The 26078-nt window shown below is 52.3% G+C and overlaps 1 protein-coding gene across 2 annotated transcripts in view; it reads left to right on the top strand.

Moving 5' to 3' along the window:
* GRIK4 (glutamate ionotropic receptor kainate type subunit 4) overlaps positions 1-26078 on the top strand; it is a 431580-nt gene that overhangs the window by 261001 nt on the left and 144501 nt on the right. For both annotated transcript variants that reach the window (XM_043579641.1, XM_043579642.1), the window contains exons 5-8: positions 6001-6098; positions 10694-10859; positions 20818-20996; positions 25551-25604. In XM_043579641.1, coding sequence (XP_043435576.1) covers positions 6001-6098; positions 10694-10859; positions 20818-20996; positions 25551-25604 — 497 coding nt within the window. The remainder of the gene's footprint in view (positions 1-6000; positions 6099-10693; positions 10860-20817; positions 20997-25550; positions 25605-26078) is intronic.

Below are 26078 nucleotides of genomic sequence, written 5' to 3' on the forward strand. Positions count from 1 at the left end.
GCTTCGCTTTGCACTGGGTTTGCCGCGTAACCAGACCCAGAGGCCCTGTCTTCCCGCCCAACTTGGGCTTTAGCATCACGAGGTGTTTTGATGGGAAGGGGCCTCCGAGTTCTCCCAGCCCCCGCTGGTCCACCTCGATGTCAGCTCCCCGTGGCCAGGCCTGTTCACCAAGGGGCTCAGGGAGCCACTGAGTGACTCATCGAGTGCCAGGCTGTGAGTGAGGAGGACCCTGCCCCACCCAGGAAGCTGCCCCTGCCCTGGAGGGCCTTGTAATCAGCGATGCCTACATTTAACCCCTCTTACGCCGTCTGCATCACAGACAGACCCTTCCTCTCCCTGTGAAGACTCAAGAGAAGGACTCGGGGTCAAGGCCAGAACTGGCATCTTGAGGGGAAGAACCACCCCCTTCCCCCACTTAACAACACCCCATCATGGTCTTTTATTCCAGCAGCTTCTCTGACCCTGGTCTTCCGATGCCTCTGCTGGCTGGGCAACTTTGTTGCCATGGCAATGTCATTCACGTCTTCATTCCCTCTCTTCCCTGCCCCCCTGGGAGGCAGAGGTAAGGTGCACCTCCCTCCCCAGCGGTCCCTCTCACAAACTGCCCAGGGCTGTCATGCAGCTGGCCCCAGGCCCATCGAGTCAGCGTTCCAGAGGTTTCAGAGCTGAGGCCCTTTATAGAGTTTCCATTTTTCTTGAGCAAGGCATCCTTCGTAAGGAACGAAAGAACGATTCCCAGACCCCAGGAGGTCCCCAGGCCATGGGGGTTATTGGATTATTTTGGATCATTTCAATTCAGTTGAGCAAACATCTTTTGAACAGTTCCTTTTTTTTTTTTTTTTTAATTTTTTTTCAACGTTTATTTATTTTTGGGACAGAGAGAGACAGAGCATGAACGGGGGAGGGGCAGAGAGAGAGGGAGACACAGAATCGGAAACAGGCTCCAGGCTCTGAGCCATCAGCCCAGAGCCCGACGCGGGGCTCAAACTCACGGACCGCGAGATCGGGACCTGGCTGAAGTCGGACGCTTAACCCACTGCGCCACCCAGGCGCCCCTGAACAGTTCCTTTTTGTCAGAACCGAACTAAGGTGACCCAAGCCCTCAAGGGATTCCCAGTCTATTGTGGGAGATGGACAATGGATGGACAATGGATGGCACAGGTCCACAGACCTCTAAGGCTGGATGTTTTTAGAATCTAGAACTTTCCAGCTATGGGAAAGTCATGAGGTGCACGCATCATGCATTAAGTAACCTCTCTAGCGGGGCTTCGGGCAGAACCCCAGACTCAAATAAATGCATAATTACGTTCAAATATTCGCATACTATAAATAACCTCACATCTGTCTGTTTCTATCAGATTTTGCCACCAAATGAGCTTGATGAAAACCATCCAGTTTCAGAGCCTTTCGGATTTTTGGAATTGGGAATAAGGGATTGTAGCCTTCTAAAAGAATTTATTTTTAGGAGAAGCTTCTCTCTATTGAGGCCCAACATAATGAAGCAGCTTGGGGCAGAAGCTGGCCAGGAATTCAGAGAACAGGGAAGGATCTGTCTCAGCAGCTCCAGGGCAGGACCGACTCAGAGCCACCGTGTGATGTGGTAGGAGGGGGAAGTGTGTTCTTGCCTGGGGGCAAGGTCTGAGCTGGGCACTGGAGGATCAGTAGGAGTTTGCCAAGCCGAAGGGCAAGAGAGGGCCTGGACCACGGTCACCTGGGGGCGCGAATAATGCTAATGGACTCCTTCTCAGAAAAGTGTTTTTAAATGAATAAGATAGAAAGGATGACCGAGGAAACCAGTTATATGGCAATGAGTCAAAATATTTGTAGAGCGATATATTAACAAATGTGCTTCTTCCTTAAGGTATTAAATGGCCACACCTAGCAACAGGTGCCACTGCTGGCCTGATTTTGAAATAATGATATAAATGTTATCTTGAGATTATCTGAAGCACTGCAACGTGGCAGGAAAAGATTTGGGGTGTCCGTTGGTGACAAAGTCGCACGTACCGTTAAGATACCGTGGTTATCGCCTATGTTCACAATTGGAGGAAATGCCAAGTTTTACTTAGGAGAGAAATTAATGATGTCGCTTTCCCCCCCCAAAGTGTTCACAGACCACTGACTTCTACCCCCCAGATCTGAGGCAGCAGGTTAAGAATCCCAGGTCCGGTCAGGGAGAACTACTTGGGACCAGGCTCGAGTAGGAAAATTGGGAGTATGCTCCTGGTGGGCTGGTGTGGAATAGTCAGTTGTGCGATGGGACGAAGGGCTGGGAAGGTAGTATCCTTTTTTTTTTTTTTTTTAATGTTTATTTCTGAGAGACAGAGCACAAGCTGGGGAGGGGCAGAGAGAGAGGGAGACACAGAATCCAAAGCAGGCTCCAGGCTCTGAGCTGTCAGCACAGAGCCTGATGTGGGGCTCGAACTCACAACCTGAGATCGTGACCTGAGCCGAAGTCGGACGCTTAACCGCCTGAGCCACCCAGGCGCCCCAGGAAAGGTAGTATCTTGAGGAAATCACACACATTTGAATTTTACTTCCTCCTTGAAAGAAACTTTTTTTTGTAATGCCTTCTGTATTTTATAATGACGTGTTATAAAATGAGTAGATGCTCATGATAGAAAGTAAGAGAAAAGAAGAGGGGGAAGAAAATCATGCAACGTCGAACTGGCCAAAGCGATCCCCATTAACGTCCCAGTTAATCACCGTGGGACGGTGGGAGGCTGCAGGGTGCCAAGGTGAGGGTGCCGACCTGGGGTCAGGGACCGAGGGTGTGAATCCCGACTCTGCCCTTTAATTTTTCTGTCCCACTCTCTCATCTGTAAAATGAAGTTGACAGTCATAGTTCCTATCTCATCGGGTCGTTATGAGACTTAAATACGTCCGTTCATATAAAGCGCATAATTAGCTCCCAGTAAATGCGGGCTTTTATAACATCTTCTTACAGGTGTTCCTGAGCGCCTGTTTTTTGTATTTGCTTGGTTGTAGCCTTCATGTAGATAGATGTAGAATTTCATATCCTGCTTCTCTCTCTTAATATTATTTCATAAATATTTTTAATACTGTCATAAACTGTTCCTAAGCATTTTAAATACCTAAATAATACTCCATGTGGGTATATGACCGACATTTAAGGTAAGTGTTCCCTTATGACTGGACCTGTAGCTGATTTCCAGTTTTCCATGGAAAGTGTTGAGCAGGCATCAGGGTGGTTCAGCAACTATTTATTGCGCACATAACTATGAAGCACAGGCCCTGTGTTAAGTATGGAGGATACAGAGGTAAATAAGACAGGCTTTCCTCTCTGCCATGGACATGATGGGTGCGTGATACCAGAGCGGAGTCCCCGTGGCAGTGTCTGGCAGGTGGTTGGAACTTGACCTTTAACCCAGGACATAGGTCAGAGTACAGGATCACCTAGGCAGGGAGGAGAGTAGAGGTCAAGGCAAGGGTGAGATTGCCCGGGGAGAGGGAGGCACAGATCAAACCTGGATTTAGCAGGTGGAGAAAGGAAGAGGAATCAGCAAAGGAAGTGAAGAAGACTGACCAGAATCAGGGTTGGACGGTTATGAAATTCAAAAGAACACAGCAGTCAGCAGCATCAGGTGCTGCAGAGAGAGAATGGGATGGGAAAACTGATAAGAGGTCACTGGTGACCTCGGGAAGCAGATTCAGTAGAAAGAGATGGGATGGGGGTCTGGACCGGAGGGGTGGGTAGGGAGGGGTGGGGTGGCTGCAGGGAGCTGGGGGGGCTTCGAGATAGCGAAATGGGCACCAGACAGGATGGGGTCAACACACTTGAATTCCGGTGCTGACTCTGACCTTTGTTAGGTGCCTGACTCCTCTAAGGAGGAGTCACTGAACATCCCTCGGGTGGTGTTTCCTTATCGGTAAAATCAGGGACTAAGACCCACTAAGGTGCAGGAGTCTGATGGCCGACGGACTTAGAGCGTCTAGTGGCCAGTAAGAGTTAAGCTTGGCTGAGATCACGTGGCCTAACTTACATGCCAGCTGCTTCAACTTGGAAGAGCAGTCTTCAGAGATGAAGCCAGCTTGTGGCTACTTTGTCACTGGGAATGTTTCAGACACAGTACAGATGAGCTCCGCTCGGGTACCCACAGCCCGCAGCCTCTTGGCCAGCTGAGATCCCCGGTGTGGCGAGATCCCTGCCTGAGCCTCAGGCTGGGAGGACAGCCTGTGGTTTGTGTGTGAAACGGCAACACTGGGATTTGGGCTCTGGTGCTCCCCCCGCGAGGGCCCACGAGGGCCATCATGTGGCTGTGTGGACCAATGTTTAGGACCCTACCCTAGGAGAAAGAACATCTAGGTTGCAGGTGTGGCTTTGCAGCCGCCTCCTCAGTAAGGAACCTTGGACTGATCCCTTAACCTCAGTTTACTGGCCTTGGAAATGGCTCAGCCTGACTCTTGACGTGAGTAGGAAGAAAATGTGTCCAGAGTCAAGTTCCGAGTTTTGCAGTGAAGAATGCCTTGCAGTGTGTCCGGGAACCTCGGTGCACATTCCAGCGGGCAACTCTTGGGTTCTGATACCACGGTCAAGTTCTCTCTGTCACCTCCTTTTTCTCCCATCCTTTGGTGCTCAGTCTGTAGCGTTTTAAAATCTGAGATTCTCTCCTCCTCTTCTGATTGGGTAGTCATCCATCCCTCCACTCATTCGTTCAATGACTGTGAGCTGGGCACCAAGAAAACCTTGTGCTGGACACTGAGGAGGTGAGAAGCGGGGTCTTAGAGACAAGTATGGCTCAGCTGCTGCCCTTACGGGGTTTGAAATCTAGTGAGAGCAGAAAGACATCTAAGCAACAAGCTGAATTCGGCACATTTACAAGCGTCTCAGTACAGAGGGACACACGAGGGGCCTCAGGGGCCCTGGGGGAGATGGGGAAGATTAATTCCACAGAAGGGAGCCGGGGAAGGCGTAAGGAGGAGGGCATTTGAGGTGCTCTTTGACAGGGTGAGTGTCCAGAGTAGAGGAAGGAAGGGCTCCTTCTCCGTGGGGAAGCCCAAGATCACAAAGTGCCCGACACACTCAGGGAAGCAGGTGCACCAAGCTGGGGTCTAGGTGAGCAAGAGTGACAGAGGATGCCATCGAGACATGAGACTCCTTGCCCCTCTCTCTCTCTCTCTCTCTCTCCCTCCCTCCCTCCCTCCCTCCCTCCCTCTTGTTTTCTCTTTCTGCTTATCTCCCTCCTGCTCCCTTGGCTTTAGCTGAGTCTGATTTCTTCTCTGCGTCCTCTCTACCACCCTTTGTCCCACTGCTTGTCTGCCTTTCTTCCTCCCCTTCCTCTTTAATTTTTTTTTTAACATTTATTTATTTTTGAGACAGAGAGAGACAGAGCATGAACGGGGGAGGGTCATAGAGAGAGGGAGACACAGAATCCGAAACAGGCTCCAGGCTCTGAGCAGTCAGCACAGAGCCCGACGTGGGGCTCGAACCCACGGACCATGAGATCATGACCTGAGCCGAAGTCGAACGCTTAACCGACTGAGCCACCCAGGCGCCCCTCCCCTTCCTCTTTAGATTTGAGGGGCTAACAGACTGCACGGCAGGTGACCGTTCTGTGAGCTGGGCCCTCAGCCCCCGAGGCAGCCATGCTGAGGCTCCCAGCACCCTCGCTGCAGGTCTGGCAGGATGGAATCCGCAGGTTTCCGCCGTTAGCCCCCGTCCTTCAGGGACAGCCAAGACAATTTACGCACCCTGTTGGCTGTGGCCGTATGTTGTCATAACCTGGGTCATTTCCTCATTTAATACCTTCCATAAACTCCAATAAAGCTGTCCCGGAGCCCCATAGTCCAGAAGAGGAGAGGCACTGAGTTTGGAAAGGTGGGAGGAGGCTGGGGGGAGGGTGGCGGAAGGTGAGGGTCCTGCAGGTGAAGGTTGGGCGTGAGCCTGAACCCCAGGCAGGGGAGCCGGCCCCCATCCCGCCTGATGAGTGCCTTGTTTCCTTTCCTGCTGCCCCCGCTCCGTCCTGTTGCTGGCCGCAGTGTGTCAGATCCTCCCCAAGGGGGTGGTCGCCGTCCTGGGACCCTCCTCCAGTCCGGCCTCCAGCTCTATCATCAGCAACATCTGTGGGGAGAAGGAGGTGAGTGCTACGCCAGCCTGGGGACTGTCTCCGGGCTGGCAACCTGTGCCCTGGGCCCAAAGATGTCATGGATTCTCAAGGTCTGGAGGAGCCCATTGGGGCCTGGTTGGTGTTACCAACAACATCAAAACAGTGAGAAGAAGTGGTCCTTTGTTGGGTACTCACTTTTCTCCAGGCTGTTTGGGTGGAGGGGACACGGAGGGGAGATTTCACAACAGGACTTTTAAACTGAGCTGCTCTGGGTCTTTGCGTCCCGGGGTGGGGCGTTGCGGGGGCGGAGGGGGGGCCCTTGGCGGTGATGGGTGGAGGGAGAGGCTGTGGACACCAAGAAGACAGAAGTCTGAGCTCCCCAGGAATTGCTTCATGATTCTCTGTTCAGATACGGCGATTCTGGCAAAGAATGCCTTTGCGGGGGAGGCACTGCTACATTTTATTGCTAAAATAAAGTTTAAAACTCTTGCTGTCTAAGTTCTCGAGGAAAAGGTTGTCTTTGGTTTTCTTCCCCATTCACCAATTCCAGTGTTTACTTCTTCAATCAGTGAATTCTTCCTCAGGTGTCACCTCGAACTTGAGCTTCCGTCGTTTCAGTGTTGAGATCATTTCCACTGCTTCCAGTTCCATGGGGGATAAAGACAGTTGGGGATGAGTTTCTGAGTAATAGCCTGCTCTCTGTTCCATCAACTCTCTCCCTCCTTTTCCCCTGGAGAAAACGAACTCGAAACTTTGTTGTTTCGCTTATTGCTGGAACCCTTCCTAGTTTCTCCAGGAATCCGTCAGTCTTCCCTTTCACATACATCCCTGGGAGACAGTGGCAAAGTACCCCCTCAGCCCTTCTCTGCCCTGAAGAGCCTTCTAGCCAGGGTCCTTTGAGAACAGACAGAGCTTGGTGACGGGAGGTGCAAGGTCAGCAGCCGGGGAGAGGGCAGGGCAGAGGGACAGGGGAAGGAAGGGTCAGTCTTGCACCTTTTCTGGGGCCTGGAGGCTCAGCCTTCCAGGAGCAGTGGCTTTGGGAGGATCTGATTCTAGAAATAGGAGAAAACCCACCACGGGACAGATACTGCCTCAGCAAGCCGCCCCTGCTGCCTATCCTCCATCCTCTGGAGCCTAACCCCCTGCCCCCGGTCCCCTGGAGCCTACCACCACCCCCCTACAGTCCCCTGGAGTCTACCCCCTTAATGTCACCCACTTTTCTCACGGTCAGAAGGCGGCCTGGCGAATCCCTGAGTCTTTGCCCAGATATCTATCTTGCCTCTTCATGAACCCCCTCTCAGAATTGTTACCTGCACTTTATTTTTTTATTAATTTTTTAAATTTAGTTTTGAGAGAGAGCATGTACAAGTGGGGGAGGTGCAGAGAGAGGGGGACAGAGGATCCAAAGCGGGCTCCACGCTGACAGCTGAGGGCCCGATGTGGGGCTCCAACTCACAAGATCCACAATCATGACCTGAGCCGAAGTTGGACGCTTAACCGACTGAGCCACCCAGGCGCCCCGTTACCTGCATTTTAAAGTGCTTTGCCGTCCTAGCTCTAGTCCTGTGGCTGGTCTTGTCCCCCCCACCCCTGCCTCCCCAGCCCTGGGCCACTGCCCTATAGGCTAAGCCCCCTGAGCCTTCTGGCCACAGGCCAGGTCTCTGCGGAGAGCTCCCCATCCCTACCCCCTCAGATGCCCTGAAAGATGACTCTTGACTCATCCTAGGCCAAAAAAGGTGCTTCTGTCTTCACTGCATTCCCCCGCCACCCCTCTACTCAGCACCCCCCCCCCTCATCTGACAGGCCTTGGCCCCAGGAAGTTAGAGCTGATGTTTAATTTAAATCTTTCTTGCCGTGCTCCAAGTAACAGCTCAGATCTCTGGCAGGCTGTTATTCCAGCAGTCCCTGTGATCTTCACCAAGTGAGGTTGCCAAGACTTCAGCTCCCCGTTTCCTCTTTTCTCCTCTCACCCCCCTCCCCATCACACTGCCTCACTGTCCCTTACAGTCACCCCCCCAACCCCCACTCCAAAATGGCCTCCGCGTGGGGTTCAGGGGATTTTTTTTTTTCCCTCCGCTAACACATATCCCTTAACCCTGTTTGGCATTTCAGGCCAGAGGCAGAGACCCTGATTTATAACCGTGTTCCCCACCCTGCCACCCTGGCCCCCATGCCACTGACCAGCCAGACAGGTTGTGCTGCCCAGGGAACAGCCAGAGCATCCCTTCCAGAGCATCCTTTCCTTTCCATTCAGATTATGCATTTCTTTTCATATTTTATGAGGCTGAACTGCCTCACACTGATTCCCCTCCGCTCCAGGGAAAAGAAATGGAGTTCTCACCGAGGAGTTCATTCCTTTAAATGCTGCTACCCTCTCTGTAGCCCTGTGGCTGGTCGCTTTCTGCCTCACCTCTCCTTCCCCCCCACACCTCCACAATGACTTGCTGGGATGCATTTGCAATTGCAAATCAATTACGGATTGATCTTTGTCCTAGAGAGAGAATCAGCTGGATTGGCCTGGGCCATCCCTGCCTGGGCCCGTCAGAGCAGCTGGCTGGTTTTCCAGCCGCCTGCAAGATGGCCGGGCTGTGCGGGAGACTTCCCACCGACTCCACTTCCTGGGGAGGCCCCTCCAGCCTCACCCCCGCACAGAAGAGTTTCAAGAGCTTTTTCAGGAGCCCCTAGATTTGGGGAGAAAAGGGGAAGGGAAGCAAGTAGGCATTACTGGAACACTTACTACATGTTAGGTACTGGGCCATTGTGTCCTTCATACACAGGCTCTCATTTCATCCTCCCCAAAATCCTAGAGGCACGTATCATTCTCTCCATCCTAAGGGAGCATAGAAAGGTTACGTAGTTTGCCCCGAATCACACAGCAGAACCTGGCTGCAAACCCAAGTCTATAACCTGGAAAACCCATTTGTCCTTCACTTCCTTGAATATCCGGAGTATTTTTCCTCATCCATCGCTAGGGTCTGTGGATTCAAGGGTGTCTCTAAGGTTCCACTCTGTTGGGGGTGAGTTAGCTGGAACCGCGTAGGCTGGGTGGCCACCCAGGAAGCGGCTACCCAGCCTGGCCACCCTGCCCCTGCCTGGCCTTGGCCTCCATCTTGCTCCTTTGTGAACGGTTTCTCCTTTTGAGGTGCATTTGTTCTTTTTAGGCAGATTGTATGGGATGCAAAATACAAGCTGGGAAGAAGGACCCCTTGTGACACCCCTTAGATCCACCTCACTCTTCTGAGTCTTGTCTCCTAACTCGCCTGGGTTTCTCCAGGTGTGCATTTTTCAGTCTCTGCTAGAAAATATTGGGTGCCCTCTCTGTGGTTCAAGGGCTAATCCTAGCTGAATTCAAGAGTTTCCTGATTTCTGCTAAATCTTCGCTCTCCCCTGCCCCCAGTCGCAGAGGAGCTCTGGTCTCTGGCTGACCTCTCCCAGAATCTTAAAAGGACAAGGTAGCAGACCCCTATAAACACCATCTCAACATTACCCCAGACTTTGGACTGGCCCAGGCAAAGAAAACGTCTGCAGTCATTTCTGAATAACCCACTCTAGGAGCCGGTGAACTCACCACCAGGAAGTCCTTTCTGCTGTCTACCCCCAGTCCCGCTTGCTTTAACATCATTCCAAACCATGTTGGCTGTACCTTGGCCCTCCCATAGTGCACGGGTCCTAAGGAAAGACAGGGGTTGAGGTTTCCTGAGTCCGTCTCTGATAGACGCAAGTAGCCTTCAGCTCTCCTGGCTATGGCTACCAGGGATGAGGGTGACAAAACCAAATCAAGGTGGATGGCAGCTTATTACGCTTTAACTTTCCTATTACCCACCCAACAGCCTAAGCTGCCAATAAAGCAGCATCACAGCCTGTTAATATCTCTTCCCGGGAGAAGAGAGGCAGCAGGCAGGGGCAGTGCCTGCCGGAAAGATCAGTAATAGACGCGGAGAGAAGCTGACACGGTCCTAATGAAGCCAGAGCAGGTTTTTATTTACCTGGCTCTGTTCAGAGGCTCTCTGGTTGGCTCCTTAGCCTGCGGCAGGCGCTCCCTACTCCGTGTGTATGTCTGTGGAGGCACCCGGTCCAGGCTGTCACATAGGAAGTTTGTTGGGAGCTGGTTTATACACTTGTCGGCCAGGCTGGTCTGATGGGGCTCCTTGCTTAGTCCCCAGGGCAGTGTTTTTCTCTTTCTGTCGTCTCTGCTCTGATTTATTAACTACAAATAAAATATCATAAGGATTACGCCTCTACGAGCCTTTTGTCTGGCTGCCTTGCAGTGGGCAGTTGTTCTGAGAATAAAGACCTATTGTTTTGGCCTCTCAGGGCCACAGACCCCAGCTCCAAGGCCCACAGTATGTTTATACGGGTCTCCGGGGGAAGGGGTTCTCCTCCTGGGTGGTCCTGTTTTAAGCACTGTCAAGTGCAACATCAAGGATGTCATCTTGTCTTCTTGCTCTGGTGAGGGTCCCGAATCCCGCAAGCTGCACCTCCACCGACGTGTGTCAAAGGTCTTCCGTAGACCTTCTTCTTACACGGAAGAATCCACCGTCCACAGCCTCGCCTCACTGAGGCTTGCTGGCTTTTTCACTCATCCTGGATCCTCCCTGCTGCCTATTTTTTGCTCCTCCTCCCAGGTCCCCCATTTCAAAGTGGCCCCAGAGGAATTTATCAAGTTCCAGTCCCAGAGATTCACAACCCTGAACCTCCACCCCAGCAACACCGACATCAGCGTGGCTGTAGCTGGGATCCTGAACTTCTTCAACTGCACCACCGCCTGCCTCATCTGTGCCAAAGCAGAATGTAAGTTTCCCCAGCCGGGCTCCACCCCACACAGTCCTGGCTTGTGGATTTCAGCCTGATCGATTTGCCCCTGGCTGGGAGTAAGCCAGGTTGGGGAGGGCTCCCTCAGATGGCGGGGATGATTCCCATGCGTCCTTGGCTGTTTGTCTATATGGTGGCGGGGAGGGAGAGAGAGAGAGAGAAATCCAGGAACACCCTTTGCCAGGCATGGGCGGAACAGAGAGAACTGGGTTACAGGGAGACTGGCCAACCTCCAAGCCTTTTTGCATCCACAGACTCAATTCCCACATTTTCAGCCTCATTGTTAAGGAGCTACAAAAAAGAGAGAGAGAGGGAAAATATAAAATTGGATGCATTTTGTACTTGATGGGTTGAAAAGCTTCTTCCCCTGGAGAGCGGGTTTTGCTGATGGAATGAGGTCCAAGGGCAATTCCTGATAAAGCATTTTTTTGCAAATGCAGGTTTTAGAAATACGGTGTCTCTGACTGTCAGACGATTTGTAACATAAATTTAGTGTTTATGAGATTTAGCTAATTTAAGCCAGCACTTTGCAGCAAATCTGTGCATCTGTGTGCTCCCAGTGACAGCTGTGTACCCACATGTGGTCAGGCAGGTGCTGGCCACTACCTGCCCCTGGGGCCCAGTGTCCGAGCCCCAGGGATCTGTGTCCTGTGCACCTCGCCTATGCAGGCCTCACCCTGCAGGGCTGGGTGGGCTCTGTTGGCAAAGGTTTGTCACCTCCCATCGTGGCTCCTTTTTTTTTTTTTTATGGGTTCCCTGAACTGCTCTGCATGCTTAAGTCTTTTCTCTACGCCGAATCGCTATAGCATCTGTAAACAAAGGTCCTTTCTCTGTCAAGGGTCAAAAACACCTTCTTTACCAGGCACTTGCACCCCACGGCCTCCCCATGATGTGTATTCATTCCCTTATTTGCATAAACACAGATGTATGATTTACTGGGTGCTACCCAAGAAACAAAGTAACAGTCCCAACCCTGTGCGCGTTCTATATAGTTTCTTTAATTATTACAAGGACCCAGTGGGTTTGGAGGTCTTGGAATTCCCCCACGTGGAAGGTAAATAAAACTCAAAATCCAGTTCCTCAGTCTCGTTGGCCACCTGTGGACAATGCAGACACAGAACATGCCCGGCATCCCAGAGAGCTCTATCGGACAGCACTGCTTTAGATGAGAAGTGTTTTGTGGCCAAAATAAAAAATGAAAAGGAGAAACGTTTGGATAAACACTTCATTCTGTTTCCCCCTCATGGAGATTCACAGCACACATTAGCACGGATGCTCTGAGTTGTCCTGTGGCCAAAGCAACCACTTACCTCTTCCCTTCCAAACAGTTTTGACCATGAGTCCCAAAAGGCCGCTGATAGAAAAGCCCACCGGATGCTAGTAGTTGATAGAAGGGAGTTGGGAAACGTCGCATTCCACCAGCTGGCCCTCCTCGTACGGCATCCTCGAATCGCTGAATGGTGTCGCAAACTCAAGGATTCTCCCCTAGAAATGTTTGCCAGAAACCCGCTCGGGCAGGACCGAACTGGTGCCCTCCATGCATATGGCAGGAATGTTAAGAGACAAAGGACAGGCCGTAAATCTCTCCTGGCAGAGATCCTCCTGCAGCCCTTCCCTAGTGCCGAGTCCAATGTCTCACCAGCCTGATGGGAAGTTCTTTCTTACGTCTAGCCTCAGTCCTTCTTGCGCGTAGGGTGAGCCCTGCTCTCTCCGCTTCAGCTCTTCCTGGGAAGGAAGTTACTCCTCTGTCAGTTAAGCACCTAATGTGCACTGAGCACTGTGCTAGAGTCTGTTGCCTCCTAGACCAGGGCTCTTTCCCTTAGAATCACAATATCCCTTGACATTCATACGAGTCCTTGCAGATGGCAGGGCACTTTCAATTACGATTTTGCCATTCCATTTCCCTCCTCCCCGGTCGTTCCAGAGCCAAGAAACCAGAGTCTTGAAGCTGCTCGGGGACCTGCTTGAGGTCGCACAGCTGGTGCGAGACTCTAACTCAGGTCCTCTGACTCTGGGCCGGAATGTCCTCCTCCACAGCCCCTCCCGCCCTCCTGGTCTGCACAGACAGACTCAGAGCCCCAGCTCAGGGTGGGCACGTTGTCCTTTGAGGGGCAGAGCTCTCTCTGGAGCAGCGTGTCCCCTCGCTCCCTTGAGCGGGGTGCAGGATGGCCGTGCCCAGACCCCGTCCTGAAAAGGATGAGCCTGCCCAAGTCCCAGAGAGGCCGGGCCACAGCCCAGGAGGGACTCATCGACCACACAGTGCTGCCTCTGCTTGAAGAACTCATCCATTGAGCCTTGCTGGGTGACTCCGGTCCCACCCACCAGGGCCCAGGGAAGGGCGGGCAGCTCAGGAGAAGTTCAAGGGCAAGGAGGATTAAAATCTAATCAAAGGGTGAAGAAATCAGGGACTGAAGGGAAATGTAGCTCAGAGCTTTGGAGGAGAAACTCTGCTCTCCTTCCTTATTAATGCAGGTCCAGGAGACACTGCAATTTGAATTAGGAACAGGCATCTAATTCTATTTTCCAGCCATCAGAATTAGGCATAACAGAGATCATTCCATGGGGAATCATACCACTTACTCTCCTTCTCTCCAAAAGTAGATTTTTAATAAGCGGGTTTTGGACCAAGTAGAGTTGTATTGTGTTTTACATTATTTTTTTTTTTTCTTGAATCGGGGGAGAAAAATCAGAACACCCACAAGTGCTTAGTTGTAATGAGGCTGGGGGAGAGGCAAGGGGCCTAGGCATGCCATATTGGTCATCACCATTGAGCGTAGGGGACGTGGCTGTTTGGGGGCTTCCAAGGAGAGTTGGGGTTCCCACCATGGCCCCTGAGGCCCGTTGGTGAGATCACCCAGCCTTGACACACAGTAAGCTTTTGAGACGCTCAGGATGGACCCAGAGCCTTAGACTCCCTTTGGTCACAAGCATTACGTATTTTCCTGGTACCTTTGTGTGAAGTATATGTATATATATCACATGTATATATCTTACGTTCGCCTTGGCGTTCTAAGTATTTACGCTCTCTGTGGCCATGTCGTGTGCCGCTATGCCTTCTGCCACCTGTTTACTTCCTGTGTGACCTTGGGAAGGTGACTTAGGAACTCTCTAGCCTCCTGTTGTCTTGTCTATAAAGTGGGGACAACGATACCTCCCTGGAAGGATGGCCGAGGGCATTCAATAGGATGACACACACCGAGCATGACACGGCAGCTGCACTTAGGAAACAAGAGGCACACACCAGTTTTTCTTCCCTTCCTTCTTGGAGCCCGTTTTTTGTTTGTTTTTTTTTTAATTTTTCTAAAGTTTGTTTGTTTTTGAGAGAGAGAAACTGAGTGCGTGCGGGGGAGGGGCAGAGAGCGAGGGAGACAAAGAATCTGAAGCAGGCTCCAGGCTCCGAGCTGTCAGCACAGAGCCCGACGCGGGGCTTGAACCCGCGAGCTGTGACGTCGTGACCTGAGCCGAAGTGGGACGCTTAACCGACTGAGCTGCCCGGGCGCCCCCGTTGGAGCCCTTGTGAACAACGCCAAGTCAGGACCTGGAGCACAGTGACCAGAGTTCAGCTCTGTCCTCCTACTGTCCCTGTGCTTGCGAAACTCAGTCCAGGTGGTGGGAGAGGAGCAGACTCCGACCCCAGGGAGGAGGCACAGCTGGAGAGAAGTGCAGAATGTGCGGTAAAAGAGAACCGTCTTTGGAGTCGAACCAAGCTGCTCCGCCACTCAGGAGCTGTGTGATATCACGCACATCACTGGACCTCTCTGAGCCTTCGTTCCCTCCTGTGTAAAGTGGGAATAATACTGCTTTTCAGGGCATTCGGGTGGAAGGTATGGGGGCCCAGAACATAATAAACACTTACTCACTGTTACTTTACCCTGTAATTGAGGTCATGGCAGCAAGGGGTGGAGGAGACCCAGGGCCCCTTGTGACAATACTGGGGCACTAGTGGACCTCTCCATGCCAGCCCCAGGAGGCACTCGCTATGGGAGGCCTTATCCTCATAGTGAGAAAAATTAACCATTTGTTGAGCACTCACTATGTGCCCAAAACCCTGCTAAGGCTTTTTAAATTATCCCATTTAAACCTCACAATAATGGAGGCGCCTGGGTGGCTCAGTGGGTTAAACATTCAACTTCGGCTCGCGTCATGATCTCACGGCTCGTGGGTTTGAGCCCCGCCAGGCTGTGTGCTGACAGCTCAGAGCCTGGAGCCTGCTTTGGATTCTGTGTCTCCCTCTCTCTCTCTGCCCCTCCCCTGCTCACACACTCTCTCTCACTCTCTCTCAAAAATAAATAAACATTAAAAATAAATAAACAAACTTCGTGATAACCATAGAAGATGAACTCCGTAAACATTCCTATTAGATGCATGAGGAGAAGAGACATGAAGTGTTTTAACACACATAGTTCTTATTACCTCTTCCCCCTGCTTCTCCAGATAACTGTGGAAAAGGCAGAAGAGAGAGACCTTTTCTTCTTCCAGGGGACAGCAGGAGCGCAGAGGCCAGGCTCTTCCCACACGCACCCTTACCATCAGAGAAGATGGCCCACAGGGCCAGGCAAGGCAGAGGACAGCCCTCCTGTGAGCAGGAAGCCTCACCTCGTCCCCCAGGCCCTGTCTCTCTCCTCCTCTGGCTCCTGTAGCCTGGTCTCCCCTGCCTGGCCTCAGGGCCAAGCCCAGCTGTGGGATGAGACAAAAACCAAGAAGCAGGTGAAATGCATCATTCAGGCCCTTGAACTTGTTCTGTGCCTTTTCCCTACTGGCGACACCCTAGACTCTCATTCCCATCTCTCCTTCAGGATCTGCTGCCGAGGAAAGGTCTGAAAACTGAAAATGACACGCCCTGAGGCCTGTGCGGCCGGCACGGGGAGAAGGGGAATGGAGCCTTTCCAGGTTCAGGGCAGTGAGTGCGATGGTGAACCATGTTATCTCCCTAAATCCTTGCTACAGACCTCTGAGGTCACTATTACATCAGCTGCCTCCCACAAGATGTCAAAGTGCTGTCTGTTCTGGGAGTATTAGCATTTTTCTAGAACCAAAGCCCGTAGCCAAGGGAATCAGCCTGTGGAGAGAGAGGGATGCCAGTCGAAATGGGTGTTTATTCTTTTTTTTTTTTTTTTTTTTTTTTTTGATACAAGGGTCCTCTGTGCCCCTGTAGACCCATCACTTAGGTATTTGTGTCCTTGTCCTACGGCCCTGTCCAACCCCGGCTGTGCCTTTCACAGCTCTTCTCTCCTCCTCCCGCCCTGCCTGGCCCCCTGCCTTCCGGTTGCAGAAGCCAGCCTCCCTCCTTCTTCCCAGAACAGCCGGCCTGCTGAGGCTCTCATCGATCCATCCCGTTGCATCTTGAGCGAGACTAATGGGTTCCCCAGGTCCCTCTCAGCCCTGGACTTGGCAGGCAGACCTGCTGCTGGGCCAAGGGCCCCGCAGGAGAAGAGGGCTGGGGTAGAGGTGGAGGGGAAGCTGGGAAGAGAACAGCTCTTCACCCCTCTGGTGGCACCAGCAGCCTTCGGCGAATCCCTTAGTGCCATTAAACAGATCGAGGGGAAGAGAGTGACGATTGGAAAATGCCACACTGCGCTGAAAAACTCCTAATGTAACTAAACCACACTTTGCCTTCTGCAAATTCCTTCCACTGCCCAGAATAAAAAAAAAAAAAAAAGATCCCTTTCTGATTCATAGAACTGAAGAATCCCTAGGCTGGAAAAACATCAGTGTTCTTTTAGAGCAACTTACCATTCCCTGGGTTAATTCACTCTCTGACAATCATCAAGAGGGGCTTCAGGCTTTCCTTGATTACCTCCAGTGACGGGGAACTCACTACCTTATGATGCAGCCCACTGCATCTTTAGACAGCTCAGACAGAGGTTCTTCCTTAGGTTAAGCTAGGTCTATCTCCCTGTGACCTCCATCCACCCTGTTCTAGGGTGTCGTCCTTCAGGCTGCCAAGAGCAAGTCTGTCTCTTCTTGAGCCAGGCACCCCCCTTCCTTCAGCTGCTCCTGAAGTGGCATGGTGTCTGTTCCCCACTTGGCACCGCTGCTCCCCTGCTCTATTGAGACATAGGGTCTCTCTCTGCACCCCCCCCCCTCCGCCACAGTCTCCCAGGGAGTCTTCCCTGGGAGTCTTCCTTGGGAGTCTCTAGTTCAGCCCACCAGCCAGCACTGTGCCCCCTGCCTCACACTGGGTGTGTGCAGAAGAGTTTGAAGTGGGATTCCTACCCAACACCATGAAATACTGAGTGCTTATGCATATACTATAATGTATATACATATATGCGTGCATATACGCTACCAAGTATGTTACATGGTTTCTAACCGAGAGCCGTATTTTGCGGATTGGATGATAAATCTGGGAAGAGGAGGTGGGATGAAAGGACAGTTAGGATGTGAATGGGTGGGGGAGGGGTCGAATGGAAACCAGATTTGTGAAGCATCTTCTAGGGGACGGACACTGCTCTGCTTTACTTGACATCCTCTTACTAACCCTGTAAGGTAGTTGTTATCCTTACTTTACAGGTAAGGACACTGAGGTGCTGGGGAGGGGTGGGGGCGGAGGGAGCCACCAGAACTAACCAATCCCAGCGGCACCGGAGCCAGAACTCACCTGCCACCCTGGTCCCTGTCTGCTGCTTCCAGCCTGGGAAAGGGGTGACGGATCAGAGATCCTGGGTGGGATGCAGAGCCCTCCGAGCACTCTCTGCCCTTCTCCCCTCCCTGTCCCCACCCTGCTTCTCACTCAGCATGTGCACAGTATGCTGGAGGAGATGGGGGCGGGGGTGCTGCTTCCTTGTTGAAAGGGCAGCAAAGCACCCCAGGGGCAGTCGGGTGAGGCACGCTGGGCATTAATTGAAGCAGGGTCCCCAGTTTATCTCACATCTAGGAGGTCTTCCCTGGAAGCTCAGGGCACCTGCCAGTTTTAAAGGGATGAACTGCCCCTATGCTGCCCTGGCCAAGCGTCTCCATGCTGTGCCTAATCCCCGTGGCATCCTCCAAGCTTCCCTGTCTCGTCCCGCTGAACTGCGCCCCCACTCCGAGGAATGCCAGGGGATTTGGCCTCTTTCCCAGCCAGACTCTAGAGACCCTCCCTGCTACATCCCAGGACCGGTGGCCTTGCCCTCTGCCTCCACTCCCTTACTCACCCTTCCAGCTGCCCTCTCCCCCATAGCATGCCCAGACAGATATTTTCTTGAGCCAAAGAGATGGCCAGCATTCCAGGAGCACCGGCTGTGGCCTTTCCTGCCCCCCTTGTATAGGGTCTTTGGGGTCAGGTGCTCTGACCTTTGTGCAGGTGGGGTTTTGCTTTTCACGACCTCTGAGGAAGGCGTGGTGAATATTCTCTCCATTTTACACACAGAACTAAAAGAGGCTGCCCCGTGGAAACCCAGATGATTTAGCCCATCAAACAAAATACGGGTATGGTGGGAACCTTGTTATAGACTTAGTTGCAAGTCCCAGCGCTCTAAGCTCCCGGAGGGCAGGGTTTGTATGATACCTCTTCTCTGCTGACGTCCTATGGGCCCAGTGCCTGGCTTCTTGGGACGCACAGATGTTGGTGGAACAGGCTTGGACTTTAGTCCCTTTTTATTCTGCCTCACTGAGCCACACCTGCCTTTGAGCTGTTGTGGGGATGAGTAAATGCGGAAGGAACAGTGAAACCACACAGTCCAGCATCTCAGTGAGTTCTCCCCTGTTACACCCATTTTGCAGATGAAGAACGGAGCCTCAGAGAGGTTAAACGACTTCTCAAGATCACACAGCTGGTGAGGGTCAAGCCCCTCCTGATGGGGGTGGTGGTGAGGGGCTGCAGGGGGCACAGACAGCAGTGGGAGTGGAGGTTCACAAGTCTCCTTCAAGACCCTGTGGGGGAAGGAAGGAGAGGCCCACTGGTTCTGGAGCCTCTTTTTTTTTTTTTTTTTAATTTTTTTTTTTTTTAACATTTATTTCTTTTTGAGACAGAGAGAGACAGAGCATGAACGGGGGAGGGGAAGAGAGAGAGGGAGACACAGAATCGGAAGCAGGCTCCAGGCTCTGAGCCATCAGCCCAGAGCCCGACGCGGGGCTCAAACTCGCGGACCGCGAGATCGTGACCTGAGCTGAAGTCGGACGCTTAACCGACTGAGCCACCCAGGCACCCCATGGAGCCTCTTTTGAATGACCGCCCCTCCCAGAGTTTTCCCTTCCTGCTGCAGCTGCCAGCTTGCCGGACCGCCTTGTCGGGACCCATGGTGGGAGGATGGGGGTTGGCACTACCTTCCCAGAGCCCCTGGCTTCATCGCCGGGCCCTCGGGCTCCACCCTGCCACCTCATCCTTGTCAGATAACATGCCCGGTGTGGGGCTTTCGTCCCCGAGTCCAGAGATGTAAGACACACGCCCCCGAGCCCCTCCTAGGTTCTGTGTGTGCTGCTTCTTATGCGTGTATCCTGAGAGGCACCCGGTCTCATGGGAAGAGGGCTGGCTGGAGATGACAAAGTGGGGACTCTGGTCCCAGCTGCGTCCCTGTGTGACTAGGCAAGTTTCATCATCTCTACAAATCAAGGGAGGTCGAAGAGATGCCCTTCAGAGCCCTCCCCGCCCCCCCTCCCGGTCTCTCTCTCACCTTTCGATCTTTGAGGGTCGGGAGGGTGAGGAATCTGCACCGGGGGAGTCTGGGGTCACGTTCAAGACAGGCCTGCAATGAACATCCTGTAGCTGGGGCAGAGAGCAGAGCCCAGGGGGCTTTGGTTAGAAAGCCAGTCCTTCCTTGCCATCCAGGGTGTGGAGCCGGGTCCAAGAGCCTCATGTTTCCCTCTGTGTGTGGGATCAAAACGCATCGTAGGATTGTGGTGAGGACTTAGAAAAGCCACGTAGAATATTTAGCCCATTTTCTGGAACAGAATGGAAACAGAATCAGGATCCAATAAATGTTACTCTTGTCGTTGCTTTTGGGAACGAATGCCTTTGCTTCTCTTTCCATTGGAGTTGAGACCACTGTCTTCCCGGGAGACCCCACCCTCCACCCCTCACACACACCTTCTTCCTGGCCTGCCTTTTCAGAGGCAACGCTGAATTGAGACCCTTGTGTCGCAGTGATAACATTCCAGAAACCCTCCTCCCACCCCTGCTCCTAGACAGCAGACAGCTGGGGGGGGGGGGGGGTGGCGGGGGGAGGTGGTGGTGGGGAGAATCCTTCGCTCACAATCCCATATTTTAGCTTTGTTCTGGGCCCACGTTATTGCCTGCTGGAGTGCAGTTCAAAGCCTGTCCTCTTATCATCATAATGATACCTGGTCTTAATGCAGCCACCCTGCTCTGAGGAATTCAAAGGGTTTTGTTAGGACTGTTAACTGGGCCTTGTGATCTTGAGGAAACGGCTCCCCCCACATCTACATGAAAACAAAGGCTGGGCTCTTGTAGGGCTAGATGGAACATCTGTGAACATCCGTGGGCGTTCATGATGGGTGAGGCGTGGGCCTAAGCACTTTACAGATTATCTCAGTTAGTCCTCGCCACCGTCCTGGGAGCCGGCTGCTGTTCCTTTGGTTTTTCAGATGAGGAAACTGAGGCCAAGAGCCCCGGCCACATGAGAAGGTCACTTCATGAGTGGGTGGCCAAGTGAAGGAGAGAAACCAAGCCTGCTGGTCTCTGAACCCTGGTCTTGGCCGCTCCCGAGCGCTGTGGGAAGGAGAGTGGGCCCTCAACCCACTCGAGGGACCTCCGTCTCTCTTTAGAAGAGCCTTGCTGAGGGCTTTGGGGGAGGCCATAGGGGCTCGGGAGCATTCTTTTTACTTTAGAAGGGACTGTCGAAGCCCACAGAGGTTGAGACACCTGCTCAGCACCGGCAGTAGGGCCGGACCCACGACCCCGCCTCCAGCCCCGGTCTTTGCTTGTCTCGCTTTTGCTCCAGTGTCTCCCCAGGCAGCACGGCGGACCCTCAGGGGCTTCATCCTCTCTCCCCTCCAGGCCTTTTAAACCTGGAGAGGCTGCTGCGGCAATTCCTTATCTCCAAGGACACACTCTCCGTCCGGATGCTGGATGACACCCGGGACCCCACCCCGCTCCTCAAGGAGATCCGGGACGACAAGACAGCCACCATCATCATCCATGCCAACGCCTCCATGTCCCACACCATCCTCCTGAAGGTGGGAGCCGGGCCGGGTGCGGTGGGCGGGGAGCATCCTTCTCCCTCCTCCCTCTCTCCTCCTGAGCTGGTGCCCTGCTCCCTCTTTGCGTTGGGTGTTCTCCCTGGGTCATGGCCTCCGAACCCTGGCAGACTTCTCTGTGCTTCACTTGCAATGGGTGGCTCCTGCAAGCTGAAAGAAAAAACAGAATGAGGATGATGTTATAAAAATATTAACTCCTGGTGCAGCCGGGCGGGCAGCCCCCAGCTAAGACCCTGCCAGGGTTGGTGGGTTCCTGGGAGGGGCCGGGGCAGTGGGGGCAGGGCACTTGGGACAGAGGCTATGTGCCAAGTGGCTCAAAAGTATTTCCATATTTTGACAAGCTGGGCAGTCCCGTGAGTGTGTACCGTCCTCTGTAATCCCCGTACGGTGTACTAGTTTGCAGACTGCTGCTGCGTAATATCCCAGCATAATCCTCTCGATGACTATGTGGGGCCGGTATCCTGTCTTCCCTCGACAGATGAAGACACTGAGACTCTGGGAGAGGAACGGCTTTGTCCGAGGCTCCACCAGTGAGGAGCAGAGCCGGGCCGGTACCCGTTGTCTCTGACAGCTAATCAGCAGTTTCTTCTACCTACCCCTCCTCAGAATACAAGGGGCAGGGTGGCAGTCCCTGGATCAGAACTCACAGTAATAGAAACTGGAGCTCTGTGAGGGAGGCCCATCTGAGAACGAGAGAGAGAGACAGAGGAAGACCAAGAGAGAAGTCAGGTGCCAGGGGAACAGCTGGAAACATCTGGGCAGCCTCAGAGTCCCCTGCCACCGGTTCCTGGGCTGGTGGCTGGGCTAGCCATGTAACCCCAGACAGATGGACCCTGCTGCGGGCTCCCCTGTGGCTCCCAGCAGCTCCCCCAGGCACACTGGCCTCTTCCAGTGCCACTCTAATTACACATTTAAACTCAACCTGCCATCGTCCACTGGGGGAGCGAGGCTCCTTGTTAACCTCTGCCAAGCTGTGAGGAGCCCGCCAGACACTCAGCTGATTGTCTCTTCCTCCCCTTCCCCCTCTCCCTCTCCTACCCACCCCTCCTCAGCTAGTTTTGGTCTCAGAGTTAATAAGAGATTTGAATGAGTTCTCTGAGTACTGAGGGCTGTCCCTTCAGCCCGTTGCTATAGTAATTTTGCACAGCTCCAAACCCACGTCTGTCTGGGAGCATATACTCCAACTCTCACACATACATACACACACACACACACGCACACATGCACACACACACACACTCAAACAGAATTTTTTTCTGTATTTCTTTTCTTATGTCTGGGCCGATGATCAATGAAGTTATCAAGGATGGAAAAAATCCTCTAGGTTTTAGAGGAAGCTGGGGGCAGGGAGTAAGATAATTGTCCCCTCCCTTGCAGAGGGCAGTCAGGACAATGCACGGTCCCCACTGCAGTAGCCAGAGCCCATCCCTGGACAGCCTCCAGGCTGAAGCCTTTTGGGGGCATCCCTTATAATAATAGTGTAATAACCTCCAGAATGCTTTATGGCTCCCAGCATGCGTGATCGGGCTCTTTTATTTTCTAATAATATGTCTATCGTTGAAATTTTAGAAAGTACAGAAAAGCACATAGAAGCAAATAGAAATCATCATAGCTTCTTCTTTCTTTCTTGAAGCCTTGACTTTGAGGTCTGATAGAAAAATCTTACAGGGACACATGGAAAAGTTAAGACATTCCGTCACCCAGAGACAGCCACTGTGAAATTTCGTGGTCTATCCTATCTACCTTTGTTTTTTTTTTTTTTAATTTTTTTTTCAACATTTTTATTTATTTTTGGGACAGAGAGAGACAGAGCATGAACGGGGGAGGGGCAGAGAAAGAGGGAGACACAGAATCGGAAACAGGCTCCAGGCTCCGAGCCATCCGCCCAGAGCCCGACGCGGGGCTCAAACTCACGGACCGCGAGATCGTGACCTGAGCTGAAGTCGGACGCTTAACCGACTGCGCCACCCAGGCGCCCCTATCCTATCTACCTTTGTAGACACATTTGTTTGTTTTCAAAATGATCGTCACACGGCCCATGTACTTCTGTAACCTGCTTTTTTCCCCGCTCAATGATATGCCATGCAATTTGCTTTGTGTCGTTACGTATTTGTCTGCAAATGTTTTAATGGCACATCATTTCTTATCATGTGGGCATACCATAATTTATTTAACCAGCCCTTTATTGTTGGAGATACAGGTTGTTTTCAATCTTTTGCTGTAATAAACAATGTGGGATGCGCATCTTTGTACATAAATCTTTATGCACGTTCACGAATATTTTCTTAGCATAAATTTCCAGAAGTGAAATTACCGAGTTAAAGATATGCATGCTTTTAAGGGTTTTGATGTGATTTGCCAGATTGCCTTTTAAAAAGGCCATAACAATTTATACTCCCATAAGTGTATAGGTATCTCATGGCACCCTTGCCAATACCGGGTATTTTCATTAACAACACTTTTTTTTTTCAATGGCTGTGCTTTTGAAGAAAACTCTCCCCGTAACGACGATTATTGGCAAAGGGTTCTGCTGGGTGACCAGTGGCAGGCTTTCCTGGGACCACTTGTTGCCCTCAGCCCTTGTGACCTTAGAACCAAGCCCGTCAATGACGAGCGAGCCAGGCTTCGGAAACCAGTTCCCTTTGTTTCCGTTTGACTTCCTAGCGCCCCCAGCAGGGATGCCCTGCCTCGGGTCTGGGCTGGGGCTGCAGGCAGCTCCTCTCCAGGGTTATAGCACAGCCCTGGGGGCTGGGGGGTGGGGCTCCATGAAGGATGGATTCGGTGTGGGAAGCAGGGTGAGCAGAGAGCACAGGGAGCTTCCGGAAGGCTCGGTGTGCACATGCAAGCCTGGCCCTGGAGCTTGGCAACACTCTGCTTGCTGTCTCTCGATTTCAGAAGGATTTGCAGAGTAATCCCCTACTTTATTGAGCAGCTGTTCCGGCAACAAACTTCGTGTTTACCCAGAATTCAGGTCTTAAAAACCAAGGATCTCTTGTCTTTTCTCTTTGGGTAGCAGACTTCACAAATGGGTGTTAACTATCTGACGGTGCCCCCTCCCCGTCCCCTGGCCCCTGCCCATCCCTGCAACCAGGGGCTCCCACCCGTCTAGGCAGTGATGAACCGGCAACGGCACTTTTATATGGACTGTTGGCGGGGTGGGGATGGGCATCAGGCCATACCAGCCTCTTGGAAGTTGAGGAGGAAGCAAGGCCTCGAGCCCCATGTGACCGACCCCAGCACCGTCTTGCCCTGGCGTAGAGCCCTTCTGTACTTCGGTCTCCAGTGGAATCGTGGCAATGGAAGGACTCCAGCCTGCTCTTAAAGGAGTCTGTGGGGGCTCCTATAAGAACGTTCACAAAGTTGCCAGAGTTCCTCAAGAGAAAAACACTTTGTAAGAGGAAAATGTAATCACCCTGGCCCTTGTTTTCCCCTCATGCACCTCCATAGTCACGACAGAAGCGGTTTCCCAGTGGCCCTGGGGCTGCAAGATACATGATGAAAATCTGACTGTCAGAAGGCACGAGGACCCTGGGGAGAGCCGGGCTCATTATTTACCTGATCTACTTGTCGGCTTCGGTGGCACCTGTCATGCTCAAAGCCGGGCACACTGACGGGGGAGGTTGGTGTGGGGGACCTGTGATGGCTACAAAGATCAGACAAAAGGGAGGCTGTTCTGGAGTCGCAGCCTCCCAACCCTGGGACGATGACACGCGGGTGCGCTCTGATCAAGGGTGAGGCATGTCACAAGCAGCTTGTTCCTTACTACTAATAAAGGACCAAAGTTTGCAAATGATTCACTCGTTTCCTACATTACTGCAGATTCAAAGACTCTTAGGAGCCTGGCTCGCTCGCATTTGTCGGGTTGAGTTAATTTGGGAATTGCCTACAACCCACAGACTCTCCTGACTCTGCCTCGGCCCCTGAGAGTTGTCAGTACCTCCATCAATATCACGGTCGTCTGGGGGAGAGTATAGTTTGGTTAAAAGGACTGAAATTAGGCTGCCTGGCTTTAATTGCATCTTTTTCCACTTATGAGATGTATGATCTCGTACCAGTGCCATAGCCCTTCGGTGTTTTGATGTCCCTGGCTGTCAGCGTGGGGGGTCGGGGAAGAGTCATAGTGCCTACCTCATCGACTTAACCCCAGCGAAATGCTTTCTAGTGCTTGGCCCATACTAAGGAGTGGGTACGTGTTAGCCATTGTTATTGCTAATAGTTTGGGAGATAATTATTTTAGTCTGTTTTATTATTTGCTTCATTTCCCTTAAAGTCATTTTGGTTTCCATAATATCTGGTTACATCCATGGGAATGTGTTGCGCATGAGAACATCGGCTGCTATGAGTGTCACTGCAGGGGTGGAGAGCAGGGTGGCAGGGGAGAGACCCTCCACCAAGTCATCCTCCAAGTCAGGGGCAATGTAAGAACCGAAGGGAAGGGGGTCAGACAAATGGCGGACACTTGGAGCCCCTACTGCTCATTCACTTCTAGTGGGTTTTTGTTTTCTCTCTCATCTCCTTCTCTTCCCTTTGCAGGCAGCTGAACTCGGGATGGTGTCGGCCTATTACACATACATCTTCACTAATCTGGTAAGACATTTTCACAGCTCACCTCCTTGGCACAGAGTATCAATAATTAGAGTCAGCGGGGTGTGACGGAATGAAGCCCAGGAGATGGGGAGTGGGGGAAATTAAAGCAGAGGAACAGAAGCCAACCAGAGAGGCAGGGCATTCTAGAAACATGGAAGTCCAGGAGCTACGGGGATTCTCATCTCAACAACTCTTAGCCTCGGGAGGGTGGGAATTGGGGGAGTCTAATGCCTCCATCCAAATGCCACCAGCTACCTAGCATCGAGTCCTCTGATGGATGTGTCTTCTCTGTAGGTCCAGTTACTGGCCTGCAGTCCAACCATGGATTGTCAGACCCTTAATGCTAACTCAGAGGTAGGACAGCCGGGCCACAAAAGTACACATCGTGCGAGGTTAGAACCGGATGCACCTACAGAGGCTGCCTTTGCCGAATCCCCTTCCTACTGAGTCAGGTTGGAGAACCAGCTTTGCCAC

This window comes from Prionailurus bengalensis, chromosome D1 (genome assembly GCF_016509475.1).
Source record: "Prionailurus bengalensis isolate Pbe53 chromosome D1, Fcat_Pben_1.1_paternal_pri, whole genome shotgun sequence".
Classification (NCBI taxonomy): Eukaryota; Metazoa; Chordata; class Mammalia; order Carnivora; family Felidae; genus Prionailurus; species Prionailurus bengalensis.